Here is a 17220-nt window from a genome sequence, read left to right as displayed (position 1 = left end):
ATTTCAAGCTCAAAGTGAAAAAGAAAGAGAACGCAAGTGTCCCCGATTTTTGCAGTCAAGGTTCAACCAGACATTTCTCTCTGGATAATCCAAGATGTTGGTGGGCTCCCACTTTATTCTGATGTCCTCTCTCTCCTATCAGAGCTCACCCCACCGGCACATGCAGCAGCCCGGCAGCCGCATACTAGCAGACATTCCAGCAAGTCAGGAAACTTGAGTTTTTCTTCCCTGGCTTTGAGGATAACTGACTGTGATCTTGAACAAGTCACATAACTTCCCTGAGCTTTCATTCCCGCTTCCATAAAGTGGAGCAGCTGGACTAACTCTCCACGGGTCTATGTGTGTAGTGGGAGCTCCTTAGAGATAGCGTCACACCTTCTTCTTCGCGGGAGTCACCACCTGCAAATACCGGGCATACATTATGGACTCAAATGCTCACTGAATGTGTGTATGAATAAATGACTCTTCTTAGAGCAACAGGAAGCATGGAGTCAATCAACAAGCATTTGTGAATGTCTACTACATATACTGTAGAGTGGGGAAACCAAATAACAGCGGGAAAATGGTTATTTCTCCCACTTTCCCCTTACCTCCTTCCTGGAGGGGGAACTTTGTAAGTCACAAAGACTGTGCTTACACAACTAAAGTTCTCAAGACGAGCTCTAATTAGTTGTCAATATTAACAAGAGAAGAGTCTGACTCTTTTCCAGGGAGAAGCCACATCGGTGGTTTACATCAGACCAAGCGCAGACCGAGCCTCCAACTCGAGGACAATCTCCACTGCCTAGCACAGTGCCTGCCGCCTGCAGATGCTTTATAAACTTTGTAGTAGCAAAGTCTACAATCAACCCTCCAACATGTCCATAGGCAGAAATAATCTGAAATTGAGAGGGTAAGAATGAGCAAACAAAAACCATGCCTGGCCTCCTCCCTCCTCTTGGCTGGAACAAAAGTCACACCACCTTTACTCACTCCTGCCTGGAGGAGCCAGGGAGGACTTCCTGTTAACCTTCCCCTCAGCCCCATAAATATGACCCAGCACTTAAGCCCAGCCTCCCCCCATCTTTGAACCCATTTCCCGAAGCCTCTGGAATGAGTCACACTCAGTAAGTGCTGGTATTGTGTACCCTCGATGTTTGCTCCAAGTAGTATCACCTCCTTGCGCTTTGGACTGTTTCCAGACAAGGTCTGAAACAAGAGCCCCAGCAGCCTGGGCAAACACCTTTCCCGCTGTGGTTCCTGTTCCTCAAACCCTCTTGGACATGAAGCCTTGAGGGTCTTCCACCAACCCAGTTCCCTCTCCTTTAGGCGCGAGCCACGAGCCCACAGCCACCTGCCTGACCAACAAGGAGGCCTGCTTTGACCCGGTGCTCCAGGCCAGGGTTCGGGGCAAGAGAGAAGAGCCTCTCCTCCTTGATCCTCTCTGCTTCCCTCCTTACGTGGCCACGGAATTGGAGGAAATTGTAAACAGTGGGGACACAGCAACTTCCCAAACAACACTGCTATTGCTGATCCAAGGACGGGAGTGGGGAGGACAGAGGGGAAACACGCCGTGTGAGTCTCTCTTTGCCAGCCCTTAGCACTCTCTTTCCTGCCAGATACTAAGCTAGAAAATGTCACTCACATGTATTAGGAAATTCAAACACGGAAAAAGACTTGGGGAAGAAATCATAGCACACTGGCGGGTAGGGAGGCGGGAGGGAGGACGGGAGGGGCTGAGAACTGCTGCCAAGTTATCAGTCGCCCTCCCACGTTCCTAAGAATATGCTTCACTCCTTCTCTTTGGCCACCCTTACCTTCCAGATTCCCATAAGTCACATGGTCCAGTTACCTAATGAGACCAGCGTCACTTGGCCGTTCTCACCCTCTAGTGGGAACACTGGCCTGGGAGTAAGGCTCAGACCCCCAAGCCACGTACCACGCACGGCCTGAGCCACTCCAAGAACTCGGGACCCTCTCACTGGGAACCTTCCACACACTCTTCAAGCAACGCACAGCAGCACCAACAGTTGAAATGAAAGTTCTAATCTCTTCCCTCCTTCTGTTGCTGCCACTAATGCTGGTGTCCACGGTCCGCAGCAGCTCAAATACAGGTAAAAAAAATTTTCTTTTTTTCTATGAAAGATAAAGAGGGGGGAGAAACATGGCAAAACAGAAAAGAACGTGACCACACATGCAGTAAAATGTAGCCCCTTTAGGTTACAGGGATTAAGGGCAAGTTAGCCTGTCTCAGTGCCTGTTTCTTCACTTACATAAAGGAATGAACTGTACATAAATCCAAAGAGTGTTGTGAGAGTTAAAGAAGCCTGTGTGTATGGAAGTGTCTGCAACTGTAGCTGGCGGGGGAGAAAAAAATAATGGCCCAACAAAGATTTGCTGCCTCACCTGCCCCCCCAGTCCCTGTTCTAGAGGTAATGAATGTCCCCAGGGCCAGGCTTGGAGGCAGTGGTGGGAGGGTGTTGAAGGCAACTGTACAACCACAGACAGTAAGTCATCCTCGACTGTATTCGTTACAGTGCACCAGATGTGCCCCAACAATTTTTAATGCTGTTTCACGGTATGGTGATAAACTAGAAAAATCACACCACAAGGTAGTACCCGTGTTTGAAACTGTAGGCACACCAAGCCCTGTTTGGACAGCTCACCTTTGGGAAGCAGACCCTGGGTTAGGGGCTCCGAATCGGCTCCACTTTTCACTACAGCTGAAGTGGCCTAGCCCTTAGCAGAACAGCTGTGCAGAAGAGACCTCATCCCGACCTATGTCTGCACTCGAGGGGAACATCTCCCCAAGGGCTACTTTGAGGTGAAATAGCTTTGTTATATACTGAGCATCAACTCTGTCCTAAAATCAGGAGTTCTCCCTACTCCACCCCAATTTCCAACGTTCCCTCCCTTACAGAGAGAGCTCTCTGGAAGCTGCTGGGCCCCCCAGCCCTGGGGCCTAGACCACCATTCTGGAAGGGAAGGCTTTTCCACCACTAGGACAGACACCAAGGCTAGAGTCCTCAGCCTGGATTCCAAGCTGCAGCCACAGCTGCCTTTCCAGTCCAGCCCTCCTCGCACTAAGTGCTCTGTGCTCCACTCAGCTAGGCCTCAGGCTGCTCCCGAGCTGCTCCTGTGCTTTCCCACCAGCTCAGCTTCGCTCACAAAACCCACCCCAAGCCCCCTCCTCCCACAGCCTCCCTTGATTCGTCCCAGGACCACATGTGAGCCCTCCCGCCTGTGAACAAGCTTAACCCTAACTCGACTCTCTGCCCTTTTCATGTTCTACCTTAAGTTGAGGTGTTGGTGTGCCTCTCCCACCTCCACCCCTGCCCTTCTACACTGTAACCTCCCCTCTGGCACAATCTGGTGTATTGTTTCCACATTCCTCACACTATCCCGCACGGTGCTCAGTAAATATTCTCAAAGTGAAAGAATAAATCCTCAGGTTTCTGAACTCAAAATGTTGCCCTTAGGAGACTCGACACCCGCGTTTCATAGCAGGCCCACTGACATTAGGGCTGGATAATTCCTTGTTGTGAGGTGGGGGGGCTGTTCTGTGCTTTGTAACCTGTTTAACAACATCCACGTGGCCTCCACCTGCTAGAAGCCAAGAGCAGCCTCTCCCCTACCACCCTGCCCTGCCCAGTTAGTACAGCCAAAAATATCTCCAGATATTGCCAAATGTCCCCTGGAGGGGGAACCACTGCCCAGTGGGGCCACTGCTCTCTACCAGTAATTCTCAAACATGGTGACACGTTTAGACTCACCTGGACCTTGAGACTCAGACTTGAATTGAGGGGAACCGCGATCCAAATCCTGGCTCCATCACTTACTTTGAAACCCTGGACAAGATGCTTAACATTTTTCAGCCTCAGTTTTATCTTCTTAAAATGAATAAAATACCACTTAGCGTGTGCAACTGTTGAGAAGAGTAAACTATGGATAATGTGAACCTAATAAGGGTTCAGTAAATGGACTGAGTAAAATTTCTAAAGTACCTACTAAGGCACAGGAGTAACGAACTGGGGAAAGCTCACTGAGCTGCCAGGTGGCGTGATTACAAACCAGAGGGGACCAGTGGTGGCTGGGCTCAATTTTTGTTTCCCAGGCAAGGGGAGTTTGCAATGATGGACCAAGTCTGGCAAGAAGAAATGAAACACTACACAATCCTCCCGCCCAAAAATTCTCCAAATAAAATCTGATCTTGCTTTATCTCTTCAAATAACCACATACATGTTTAATATGCTTTTCACAGGGAAGAGGAAAAAAAAAGAGAACCGATGACAATGTTAAGAAATAAATTACTTACAATAATAGAACACTCATTCCTTGTAAGATTACTTATTAATTATAAAATTATTTATAATAAATAGCTCCCATGTGTTAAGCAATCCTATGTGGCAGGCTTCTCCTAAGCACTTTATACATACTACTTCATTGTGTCCTCACAGAAATGTAGTGTACTTTTTTATTTTTAACTTTTCATTTTTCAGACTTAAAAATGTTGTGAAAAGAATCAGTTCCAATAGATCCAAAAACCCCCACACAGTTTTTTTCATAGCCATAATATGATTATCAAAACCAGAAAATTAGCAATGATACAATACTATGAACTAATGTACGAATTTTCAGAATTTGCTAATCATCCATTGACGTCCTTTTCCTGGTCAGAATCCAATCCAGGATCCTACACTGAAGAAAGGCATCATCTCTCCTGGTCTCCTCCGATCTAGGCACTTTCTCAGCTCTCCTTGTCTTTCAGGACCTGACATTTTTAAGAGTACTGTCAGTTATTTTGTAGAATGTGCCTCAATTTGGGCTTATCTGATGTTTCCTCATGACTAAATTCAGATTATGCATTTCTGGCACTAATACCACAGAAGCGATACTTGCCTTCTCAGTGCAGCACATCAGAAGGCCCACGATAACAGTATCTCTCATGATGGGTGATGTTACGTTTGAACACTGCTTAAGGTGGTGTCCATAAAGGTACTATTTTCTCATTGTAGTTAATAAGTATCCTGTGGAGAGATACTTTGAGACTATGCAAATAGCCTTTTTCTTCTCATCATATTTTTGCCCGTTAATTTTTAAAATCCATTGATGATTCTTGCCTACAACAGGTATTATAGAGTCTTAGCAAAGCAGTGATTTTCTATTTCCATCATTCCTTCTACATTTATTAATTAAGATTCTACTATAAGAAAGAGCTGTTCCTTCTTTCCCATTTATTTAGGTATTCCATTATTTATTTTTATAAGTAAAGACTTGGGGATATTTGTGGATTATAATCTATTACTATCCTTATTCACCACGTCGCTCATATTGTCCCAAAGCTGGCCACTGAGCTCCAGGTGGCTTTGGTGTCTTTTTTTTTTTTTTTTTTGCGGTACGCGGGCCTCTCTCCGCTGCGGCCTCTCCCGTTGCGGAGCACAGGCTCCGGACGCGCAGGCCCAGTGGCCATGGCTCACGGGCCCAGCCGCTCCGCGGCATGTGGGATCTTCCCGGACCGGGTCACGAACCCGCGTCCCCTGCATCGGCAGGCGGACTCCCAACCACTGCGCCACCAGGGAAGCCCTTTGGTGTCTTTTTGACGTGTCATTTCTTTAGCAGTTCCTGACTTTCTCACACCACGAGATGTTCCAGCCTCATCTTGTACTTCCCTTCTGCAGCCCTGGCGTCATCCATTTGTCCACGGAGCCCTGGTTCCTTTCATGAGGGAATGATATTCACAAACCTTGGGCACTAGGTATTGCCCATGGCTACTAGGGCTAGTGCGTCTAGGCCCTCTGTTGGACAGATGTGTGCATACACACACCAATGTACTTTTTTTAGCCCCGTTTTATTGGATTGGGCAAAAAGTTCATGCGGGTAAGATGTTACCAAAAACCTGAACAAACATTTTGGCCAATCCAATACAAATTATGTAAATGAGGCACAGAAAAGGTAAGCAGCTTGTCCAAAATCACAATGCTAGTAAGTAGCGGAAATGAGAAGTCAAAATAATAATAGAGCTACTGCAAAACCTAACAAGTGGAAGTAACTTCTTTACACATACAAGTCAGCAAAAAGCAGTAAGCCTAATACTCCAGCATAGACATTCCCTTTGGGAAATAACTAGAAGTCTGCAATAATAACCACAATAACACCCATCGTGTACTGAGCACCTACTTGGGCCCCAGGCCCCAGTAGCTCCTTTATTCCTAACAACACTGCAAGGTGGATACTAATATCCACTCTTTACAAACCAGAGAACCAAAGATCATAGAAGCTAAGTGACTTCTCTAAGACTACATAATTAACTGACAGAGCAAGCAGTTGACCCCAGGTCTGTCAGGATATAAAGTCCATGCTACTCTACTGTATTAATACTATCCAAAGCTGATTTTACGTAGAACAGAAATAAGCTTTTACCTTAATAGTTATATGTTTATTTTAATGCATGTTAGGAGAACAATCTAAGCATGTATCAAACCCATAATCTCACAGATAACATTGCATAGGATGAAGCTCTTATGTAAATTAAATTTATTTAGACAAAAGTATCAAGTAAATAGTAGAAAAGGTGGTATAAGTTATAGCAAAAATCATTAAGGTGGTCCAAAAATGTCTGACTGACACTTGGAGGACATAATATTATAGTAACACCTTCGTTTTCAGTTACACCATGAAGTTAGGGTCATGTAGGGCTGCAGAAAGAACAGCAGACTACGAGCCTTGGACCAAGGTTTTAGCTCCAGGTGTGTCACCATTACCTTTGTGAACTTGGGCATTTCATTTGCTCTCTCTAGGCCTCAGTTTTCTCACCTGAAAATAAGAGATGGTGATTTAGTTAATTAGTACAATGCTTTAAAAACAACTTGGTAATGATATCAAGAAACATAAAACTGTTCATAACTTTTGACCCAGTAATTCCATTTTGGGAAATCTTGCCCAAGGCAGCAATCCAACATTTGGAAAACGGTTACAAGCACAAAGAAATTTATCAATCTCCAAAAATAAAACAATCTAAATATTCAGCAATGAGAGAAGAGTTAAATAATCGGAAACACATATACTTGAGAGTGTTAGTCAGTCATTCAAAATGTCTGTTATAAATGTTGTAGGAAAACAAAGGAACAAGCTTATAAAGTGAACAAAAAGAAATTGGCTCACATACTATGGTTATCACCTCATTTAAAAATTATATGCAGGGACTTCCCTGGTGGCGCAGTGGTTATGAATCCACCTGCCGGTGCAGGGGACACAGGTTCAAGACCTAGTCCAGGAAGATCCCACATGCCGCGGAGCAACTAAGCCCGTGTGCCACAACTACTGAGCTTGCGTGCCACAACTACTGAAGCCTGCGCACCTAGAGCCCGTGATCCACAACAAGAGAAGCCACTGCAATGAGAAGCCCACACACCACGACGAAGAGTAGCCCCCGCTCGCCGCAACTAGAGAAAGCCTGCGGGCAGCAACAAAGACCCAACGCAGCCAAAAATAAATAAATTAAATTAATTAATTTAAAAAAATTATATGCAGTAAACACACCAAAATTCCAACAGCTGATAAGGGTAAAGATTTCTTCATTTTTACTTTACAAATTTTCTCTAATATAGTTATATTGCATTAAAAACGAAAAAGAAAAACTTCTCAGTGAAGGGGTTCCACTAATAATCTCCAAGTTTCCTTCTGGCTCTAATATTCTGTGGTTTTTCTCTGGAACCAGAAGTAGAGATCAGGTGACAGTGATATAGTAGAAAAGTTTAGACAGCTGGGGTTATGCCCGTTGAAATTACTTTAACGCCACTCCAAATAGCACACGAAAACACTTGGAAACCAGCACTTGGAGAAATGATGCAACACCCTTCATCTGTGTGGCAGGAAGGGCAGAAAGAGTTTGGGAAATAGGAGAGCGGGATTGAACCGGATGCTGCTCTAAGGGCCCTCTCTGGACAACTTGTTCATCCGCTTATCAAACAAACATTTACCACGTGTCTACCAAGTGTCAGGAGCCATGTAGCTGAATGACCACTGAGCCATTGGTTCAGAGTCTAGTGAGGAAGAAAAATTTTTAGTTTGCTAGGACCGCCATAATGAAATACCACGGACTGGGAGGCTTAAACAACAGCAACTTATTTTCTCACAATTCTGGTGGCTGGAAGTCAAAGATCAATGTGTCACAACTTTGGTTTCTTCTGAGGGCTCTCTCCTCGCCTTACAGATGGCCGTCTCCTTGCTATTTCCTCACCTGGTCATTCCTCTGTGCATGTACATGCCTGGTGTCTCTTTGTGCGCCCAAATCTCTTCTTATAAGGACTCCAGTCAGATTGGATTAGAGCCCAACCAACAGGGCCTCATTTTAACTTAATCATCTCTATAAATGCCCTATCCTCAAATACAGTCATGCTGAGTTATTAAGGGTTAGGACTTCAATGAATTTTAGGGGGACACAATTCAGTCCACAACACATTTCAAACAACAAACTATAACTGTGCAAGGATAGAGCTGTATTGAAATGTGACGGGGAACCATGGGAAACCGTAATTAATTCTGGCAGGAGATATGAGCAACTCCTGTACAGAGGAAGCATCATCTGGACCCAGTTCTAGCTCAAGAATCTCTATAAAACATCATACTTGATTGTCATAAAAGTATTTTAGGTATCACAAAATGGGAATAAGATAGCATCAGGTGGTAAGACAGACTTGAATAGAGGCCAAAAGAGGAATGGATTTGTTGCAGAGGAACAAAGGTAAATACCATCCTCTTATAGTTGAACTGGGATTATGGATTCAAATACAAAACGTGGAGGTCCGGTGAAGCTCCTGACTGGTTTATGGAATAATCTACTCCTTGCTCTCATTCCTTAGGTCATGAGGATTTTAATATGTGTAGGGAGGGATCTTAATGGGGGGAGGTTGTAAGGTGTCGATTAACCCCTACCTATTGTCCTCTTTTCCATCCAGAAGCCATTCTTTCTCCACCTACCTCCAGCTCAGCTTTTCTCTAGGCCAGATTTTAAACCTCAATTCCTTACCCATTTAAAATACTCCTCTCTTGAAGCACCCTAGATCCCTGAGTAATAAGGAAGAGCAATGGAGCTACGCTGACCTCGGTAGCACGATGATGGGGGACCAATTCTCTTGGTCCCTTCCCTTTCCAGTGACTGGAAGTGACCAGTTTCCTTCCTACAGGGATTGCCAGAGGCCATAGGGACCAACGCCAGGCTTCTGGGAGGTGGCTCCAGGACGGAGGCCAAGAATGTGAGTGCAAAGGTCAGTAATCCAGTATTGACAACAGCGATGCACCATCAGATCCCAACTTGCCCCCTTGAGTCCCTCTGGGACCGGAGCAGATGTTATCTGAGCTGACCTCACCCTCTCCCCTCTCCACAAGACCATCACATGCAGCACCAACACTTATTTTCTTCCTGAGTTTCATGTAAGAACCAGACTCCTCCAAGGTCCAGCGGGGAGCTGGCTGAATCTCTGGCTGCCCCCTGTCCCTTACCCTCTTTTCCCCAACAACCCAGGGCTGCCTTCCAAGTCTTTCCTGGACCCCATTCTCAACCTTATTTTACTCACAGGTAAGACTGAAATCAGAGAGGCAAGGCTTGCTTGAGGTAAAGCAGCCACTAAAAAGCAGACACCTAGGTCTTATTCCTCATTTTTCAGTCTCCCTAATGATACCCTGATGCCTCCTCCAAACCTGCCACCAAATCCTTGCCCATACAGGTCAGGCAAACAACTTAGAGACCCTGGTGCTCATATAACTGGATATCTTCACTGTGCTTGGTTGGCCCTTTCCCACACCCACTGCAGTATGAAAACGAATCGAGAGGCAAGGAAGATGGCAAGTAAAGCCCTGCCTCAAACATATTAACCCTTCTAAGCAGCAACTCCCTTATTTCAGATTGGTTCCTGAGAGCCCCTAAAAGAAAACTCATGGCAGTGCCCAGGCTGCCAAAGAAGCCGTGTCCCTGTGACCATTTCAAGGGCAGAGTGAAGAAAACCAGTAAGTTCCAAAAGAATGACCTTCCTTAAACCAGAGTCACTCCGTGGAATCAACTAGGGCTGAAGCAGGGGTTGTGAAGAGACAAGAGAAATGAAATGAAGACCAGGATAAGCACACTTCTCAGCCCTTTCTACTCAGTGTCAACTTGTGGAGAAATAGGAAGAGAAAGAAAAGCAAAATGCAATTCTCCTAATACTAGAGAGGCTTAACCAAATTCCTTAATGATAGAATGCCATTGCTTATCAAAGTGGAGGCAGATGGGGCTGTTGGGGACCGGTCATTGATCTCTGACAATGACACCGGTGTTGGTGTCAAACCAAATGTGATTCCTCCCTAGTCTAGGTATAAATAAATGTCATATAAAAAGAATATTGGCAAGAGGTAAACTGATTGATGTTATATTATCAAGAATGGGATGAATCTAGATCCTTATCACTGTTGACGGAGGTAAAATAATATTTGGTAGTACCTATCAAAAACTTAAATGTGTGGGGCTTCCCTGGTGGCGCAGTGGTTGAGAGTCCGCCTGCCGATGCAGGGGATACGGGTTCGTGCCCCGGTCCGGGAAGATCCCCCATGCCGCGGAGCGGCTGGGCCCGTGAGCCATGGCCGCTGAGCCTGCGCGTCCAGAGCCTGTGCTCCGCAACGGGAGAGGCCGCAACAGTGAGAGGCAAACTTAAATGTGTGTACCTTTTAACCAGTAATCTCACTTCAAGAAATCTCTAGTATAGAATATTAGCATGAATATTCAGATATATGTACAAGAATATTAATTATAGCAGTATTGTAGTGACAAATGAACATATTAAATGCTCATTATTAACAGACTTATAGTTTGTTCATTTTACAATGTATACAAATATCAAATTATGGTGTTGTACCCCTGAAACTAATATAATGTTAGATGTCAGTTATACCTCAATAAAAAATTCATCAAGAGCAAATTGGGCAGTTCTGCACTTGTCAAAAATAATTAGGTAGGTCATGTTGATTGGAAAGATGTCCACAATATATTAAGTGAATAAAAGGCGCAGAGACCCCCTAGTTCAAGCCCATCACAAAAATAAATTTCAGTGAATTAAAGGTCTAAATTTGAAAGACAAACTTACAAGGGAATATTGGAGGCTATATTCATGACCTTGGGGTAGGAAAGGATTTCTTAAACAAGTAACAAAAATTATAAGTCATAAAGGAAAAGATTAATAAATTTGACTTTATTGAAATTAAGAAATTTTGGTTATCAAAAGAAAATGACAAGAAGAAGAAGAGTAGGGGTATGTCTGCAAATATTAATATCGATAAAGGATTAATATTCAGACTGATAAGTAATTCCTATAGATCCATGAGAGGAAGGCAGGAAACACAACAAATAGGCAAAAGAGTTGAGTACGCACTTCAGAGACAAGAAATCCAAATAGCTAATAAACATGTGAAATGGCACTCAACCTTACTAGTAACTGAGAAAATATGAGTTAAAACCGAACAGAGGGACTTCCCTGGTGGCGCAGTGATTAAGAATCTGCCTGCCAACACAGGGGACATGGGTTCGAGCCCTGGTCCGGGAAGATCCCACATGCTGCAAAGCAACTAAGCCCGTGCACCACAACTACTGAGCCTGTGCTCTAGAGCGCGTGCTCTACAACAAGAGAAGCCACCACAATGAGAAGCCCGTGCACTGCAACGAAGACCCAACGCAGCCAAAAATAAATAAACAAATTTATTTTTAAAAAAACAGATCACTCTACATCATAAGATTGGCAACACTTTTGAATTTTATTTTATTTATATTTTTATACAGCAGGTTCTTATTAGTCATCCACTTTATACATATTAGTGTATATATGTCAATCCCAAGGATTGGCAACAATTTTAATGTCTGATAATTCCATGTATTGTCAGAGAGTAGAACAGAGAAACTATCATCTCCTGCTAAAGGGAGTGTAAATTGGTAAATCACTTTGAGAAAGTGCTGGTAGTTATCTACTAAAGTTTAATTTCTGTGACCAAGCAACTCCACTCTTAGCAATTCCATACTCAAAAGGAATGTTGCTTATGTACAGTGGAAGAAATGAACAAGGATTTCATAGCAGGATTGTTTATAACTATCCCAAACTGAAAATTGGTCAGTGAATAAATAAGTAGTAGTATATTTGAATATTATATATCTGTGAGAATGAACAATAATAAAGCAACATAATGTTGAGTAGAAGAGAAAAAAATAAGCGAGAATAGTTATAGCATGATTTGATATACATAAAGTTTAAAATAAGGCAAAATTAAACTAAATTATATAGGAATGTATTAGTAGGTGGTAAAGCCATAAAGAAAAGAAAATAGACGTGCCATAATAAAAGATTTGTTAAAAAAATAATAAAAAAAAAGATTTGTTAAAGGAACATAGCAAAAACAATATGTATAGGATAAGCTCATTTTGTTTTTTAAAGTGAACTATTATGTTTATATACAAAAATATATGGAAAACTATGTAGCAAACTAGTAACAACAGTTAGCTCTACAGAATGAGGAGTAGCAGCTGAGGTTGGGGCATCCTTTAACTTTTTACTGGATATACTTTTTCATTTTAATTTTTTCCATGGGATGAGTCTTACTTTTAACATTTTAAAAGCTCTCATAAAAAATAAATTCTAAAAATGTTTTTAACAGTAGTCTCTCCCTTTTCTTTTCACCCTAGGGCACCAAAGACACCACAAGAAGCCAACCAAACCCTCCAGAGCCTGCCAGCAATTTCTCAGACGATGTCAGCTGGCAAATTTTGCTCTGCCCTTATAGGAGCTCTGAGAGCCCACCTTCCCGATAAAACATTCTGTCAACAAGGCAGTGAGCGCACCTAGAAGATGCTCTTCTCCCACCTCAAGCTCCCCATCCCTGTCCCTACTCCCTAAATCATCCCAAAAAGCATGTTCCCCAAGATTATTGCCCCCTCTAGTGGCTTCTTTTCTTGTCAGTCTTTTCCTGGGGCCTCCCCTTACCCAGGCTTAAATTTACTTACCGGGAATCTCTGGTTGCCTAGCTGGTCCCACTGGGTCTTAAATACAACCAAGCAAGTAGTAAACAAAAGTCAATAAATATATTTAAATGTAATAGGTCAAAATCATTTTCAAATGGGGTCTGGAAACTCACATTCAATCCAGACAACCCACTTTACCCTGTTCATTCCAAACTCAATCCAGATTATACACACACCTCTATCCAACACCACCTTCAATCTCACTCCAGTTTCCAACTTTTTATTCTTTTACTCATTCAACAAACCTTTCTGAGGTAAGAGCTAGGTGGGGCAAAGAAAGAAGTTAAAGTAATGAATCAGACATTGTCCTACTAAAGATAATATAGGTTTAAAAAAAAAGAAAACCTGGCACCATTTCCTAGCACATAAAATGCCTGTAGTATTTATGATTATCATCATCACCGTCATTAACGGTCATCTGACTGTAAGTTTCCAATCTACTACAGAAGACATATGTGCAGAGGCATAGTTGAAGGCTAGAGAGATGGTGTGGAAGATTTCAAATGCCACTCAAAACAGCTTCAAGATGTAAAAATGAGATGTCTTTCTTATTTTTATTTTCCTTTTTTTTTTTGCGGTACGCGGGCCTCTCACCGTTGTGGCCTCTCCCGTTGCGGAGCACAGGCTCCGGACATGCAGGCTCAGCGGCCATGGCTCATGGGCCCAGCCGCTCCGCGGCATGTGGGATCTTCCTGGACTGGGGCACAAACCCATGTCCCCTGCATCAGCAGGCAGACCCCCAACCACTGCGCCACCAGGGAAGCCCCAGGCTTTCTCATTTTTAAACATGGGAGTAAAATGATCAGAACGATAATAGAAGGAAATTAAAGTGGAAACCATTTGTATGAATGAATAAAGAGGAAACAATTACAACAGGGTAGCTCCTGCTTCCCTCTCTGACCCTTTCCTCAAACATCAGAAGGAGAGAACAGAAAAGGAACACTCCTCCAGAATCTGGCTTCTGTCATCCAGATGAAACAGAGGACTAAGTTGGGGTGCTGGCCTTATGAGAAGAAACATTTTAACTGAGTGGTGAGTGGGGCCTCCTCTGGTAGGAGAGTGCTGGGCTCTCAGCCTCCCGCTGCCCCCAATCCCTCCTCCCACAGCAGGAGGCACACGAGCGCTTCATTTGGCACAGGAGTGGGGAGGCAGCTGTGGTCAGCCCACGTGCCAACTGCCTTAGGAAGAGCAGGGATGCCAGGATGAAGGAGTGGAACCCAAAGGGAGGAGCCATCATGAGCAATCAGTGAGGGATCTGTGACAAAGGAGGCCTGTGAGGGCCGAGAAGGATGAAGCCTGGGAGATCAACAGCTCCCTTCAGGGAAATAACAACAATGGAGCCAGGCTCTAAGTTAGTTCCTAGGCCTGACTGGGAACCTGAGCCACACCAGACACCTATCACCCAGTCAGAGTCTGGGCCAGAAAAGACACCCACAGCTCAGCCAGCATCTAAGGCTCAGCAGGGACCCGATACCCAACAGAAGCGCACTGCACAGCAAAGACCCCTTGCCCAACATGAAGCTGAATCCCAGCAGGAACCTCGAGCACAGCAAAAATCTGCTTTGCAGCAGGAATTTCTTGCCCCACAGGAGCCTGCACCACAGCAGTCACCTCCCATCCAAAGGATGCCCTTCAGGAAACAGGAAGCTGCCTCACAGCACAGACCTGGGCCGGGAAAAGATTCTAGAACTCAACAGGAGCTGGAATTGAGAGAGGGAGCTGGAGCCCAGGTAGGACCTGGACCCCAAAATGGACCACCTGCCCAGACGGAACTGATGTCCCAAGAGAGACGGAGACAGTCAGACCCTACAGCTCAGCACGCAGCTCCAGCCCAGGGAGCCAAATCCCAAGAGGGATCTTTGGCTGAGTGGCAATTTCTGTCAAAACCAAACGAACCATCCATGCAGCAACCGGCCTCTGAACACAAGACATTTCTTGAACGGGTAGTAGATTCTGGTGCAGATTCGGATTTAGGGTTTACGTTAGAGACCAACTCGCCAGCCCAGAGGGGTGGAACAGTGGCCCAGGAATGAAGCCGGTCTTCAAGGGGAAACCTGGTTATGAAGTGATGTCGGGATTTGGTGGGACGTCATTACCCAGTAAGAAAACCAGCAGCCAGAACCCCAGACGCTACCGGAACCCAGGTAAGTTGAGCTTGGAGGAAGGGGGCCTCCCAGGGATGGTCATTCATTTGCTCAGGAAGAACTCAGGCCTGCCAGAATGTCAGGTGAGCTCAGGTGACCCCGCAACGGCCCTGCAGACACAGATCAACAGCCCCATTTGACGGAGGAGGAAGCTGAGCCCTAGAGAAGAGAGGGATCCTGCAGGAGGCTGGGCAGTTAGGGGCTGGCCAAGCCAGGACCCCCAGCGAGCCTCTGACTCCTTCCCCCGCTCCAGGCTGCCTCCCCGCGGGGATCTGGGGGAAATCAAACAGAAACTAAAAAGGCCCTGGGCGAGGGGCCCGTACTCATCCCTTGGATCCCCAACCCTGAGCACCGCTCTGGGGCGGGCACCAAGTGGGCCACCGCGGCACCCTGCTGAACGTGGACCCTTACCTTCGGCGAGTGTCCACGCAGGCCAGGCCGAAAACCGGGCAGGAGCGACCCTTGAGCTCTCTGGGCTGTCCAGTGGGCAGGAGGACACTTGTCCCCAGGGAGTCCCAGTCCCGCCGGGCCCATGGCCTCGTGGGTTGTGATCTCAGGAAGGGGGCGCCTGGGAGGGGCGCTGGGGCTCCGCCCAAGTCCCAGGCAAGGTCGGCGCTGACGGGAGGGAGAGCTGGGGGAGCGGCGTGGGCGGGTCGTGGGCACAAGACTCCACTGGCGGCAGCATCCCTGCCCCTCCTCCGAAGCCGGCCATGGTGCCCCCGGGGAGCAGGCTCGGGCCCTGAGCTCCTTCTCTGCGCTCAGAAGCCCTGCCCTGCACAAGGTGGGGCGCAAGTTCTCTCCGGGGAACGTGGGGAGACTCGGTGAGATAGCCAGAGGGGGGGAAACAAGGCGGCCGCACTCCGGAAGCTGAGGGCGCTGTGAGGACGGTTAGTCCGAAGGCTGGTAATGGGGGTCTCAGCCCAGAGGCCTGTGTCCCCCGGAAGGGCTGGGCCGCCTCTCTCAGGACTGAGGAGAAGAGGGTCATCCGGGTCTCTCAGTGCCACGGCTGCTCGTGTGCTTTGGGAGGGTGGGGAGGAGGGGAGCGATGGTGCTTCTGGTGCTAAAGATAAACAGCGGTTTCCCTGGGCCTCCCGAACCCAGTCTCAAGGGACACCTTCACCACAGCGCCGCCACAGCCAAAGCCGCCTCTCCGGGACCGTCGGAAAGAGTTGATTTGTGCGCATGCGCGAGCCTCGAGCCTCCTCCATTTCCCGCCTTTTCCGAGGCTGGCGCCACGCCCTCTCTCCCTCCAGCGAGGCGATGAGCAGCTCGGGACCAATGCGCAGTCATTGATCACTCTTAGGTCCACCATCCACTCACTTCCATTCTCGCCAGAAAGGAGAGGGCAGAGAAAAGAACCCTGAGAAAGAGAATAGGAGAACTAGAGGACAGAAGGCGGAGGAAAGGGCGGGGCTTCCCCCTCCAATGGCTCACAGACAGAGCTTTGCCTCAGGCACTGTCGCCCCGCCCGATTTCCAACTGCCTGAGGACCTGGCGGGCCCCTCGCCCCTAGAAGGAGGCTCAGCAGCAGCCTTGTCTCCTGCTCCAGCGGGTGGGCCGGATGCGTTCTAGATGATTCCTATGTGGCAAGTGCAGTGGGGAAACGACGCTGATAGCCAACACGTGAAAAGACCCAGGCTTCCCCGCTGGAGAGACCCCCGCGGGACTCCCCACTAGTTTGGCCAGAAAGACGCTTTTGCCGCCTCCAGGGCTGCATTTGTTGTTGGTCCGTGGTCTGTTCGATGCGCGTAAGGGGGCGGGGCCAGGCCTCAGTCCTTAGCCATGGGGGGCGGGGCCCCGCAATGGAGTGAAGCCCGGATTGCTCTTGGGGCGCGACCCAGAGAGGAGCAAGTCCGGGACTGGGTGGTGTTGGGGGCCCGATAGCAAGGATTGGCCCTAGGGGCCGGGACTGGCGACTGGATTCGGCCCTGGCCTCTGGAATTAGCCCCGGGATCGGGGACCACATAGGATTGATGGAGTAAGCTAGGGGGACGGAACCGCCTTGGTCCGTGGGGCCCTGACCGCGAAAAGGGCCCAAGAGGGGTCCAAGAGCCGTAGGCGCCG

At 46.8% G+C, this 17220-nt stretch overlaps 1 protein-coding gene across 1 annotated transcript; it reads left to right on the top strand.

Moving 5' to 3' along the window:
- Positions 1–177: 177 nt before the first annotated feature.
- CXCL17 (C-X-C motif chemokine ligand 17) lies at positions 178–13068 on the top strand. Its single transcript, XM_004271217.3, has 4 exons — positions 178–2093; positions 9165–9245; positions 9883–9984; positions 12677–13068. Exons 1-4 carry the CDS (start codon positions 2015–2017, stop codon positions 12772–12774), a joined length of 360 nt encoding a protein of 119 aa, XP_004271265.1. The 5' UTR covers positions 178–2014; the 3' UTR covers positions 12775–13068.
- The last annotated feature ends 4152 nt before the right edge of the window (positions 13069–17220 follow it).

Source organism: Orcinus orca, chromosome 20, assembly GCF_937001465.1.
Source record: "Orcinus orca chromosome 20, mOrcOrc1.1, whole genome shotgun sequence".
NCBI classification, from domain to species: domain Eukaryota; kingdom Metazoa; phylum Chordata; class Mammalia; order Artiodactyla; family Delphinidae; genus Orcinus; species Orcinus orca.
Note: the sequence above shows the minus strand (reverse complement) of the source record. Positions and strands in the feature narration are given on the sequence as shown.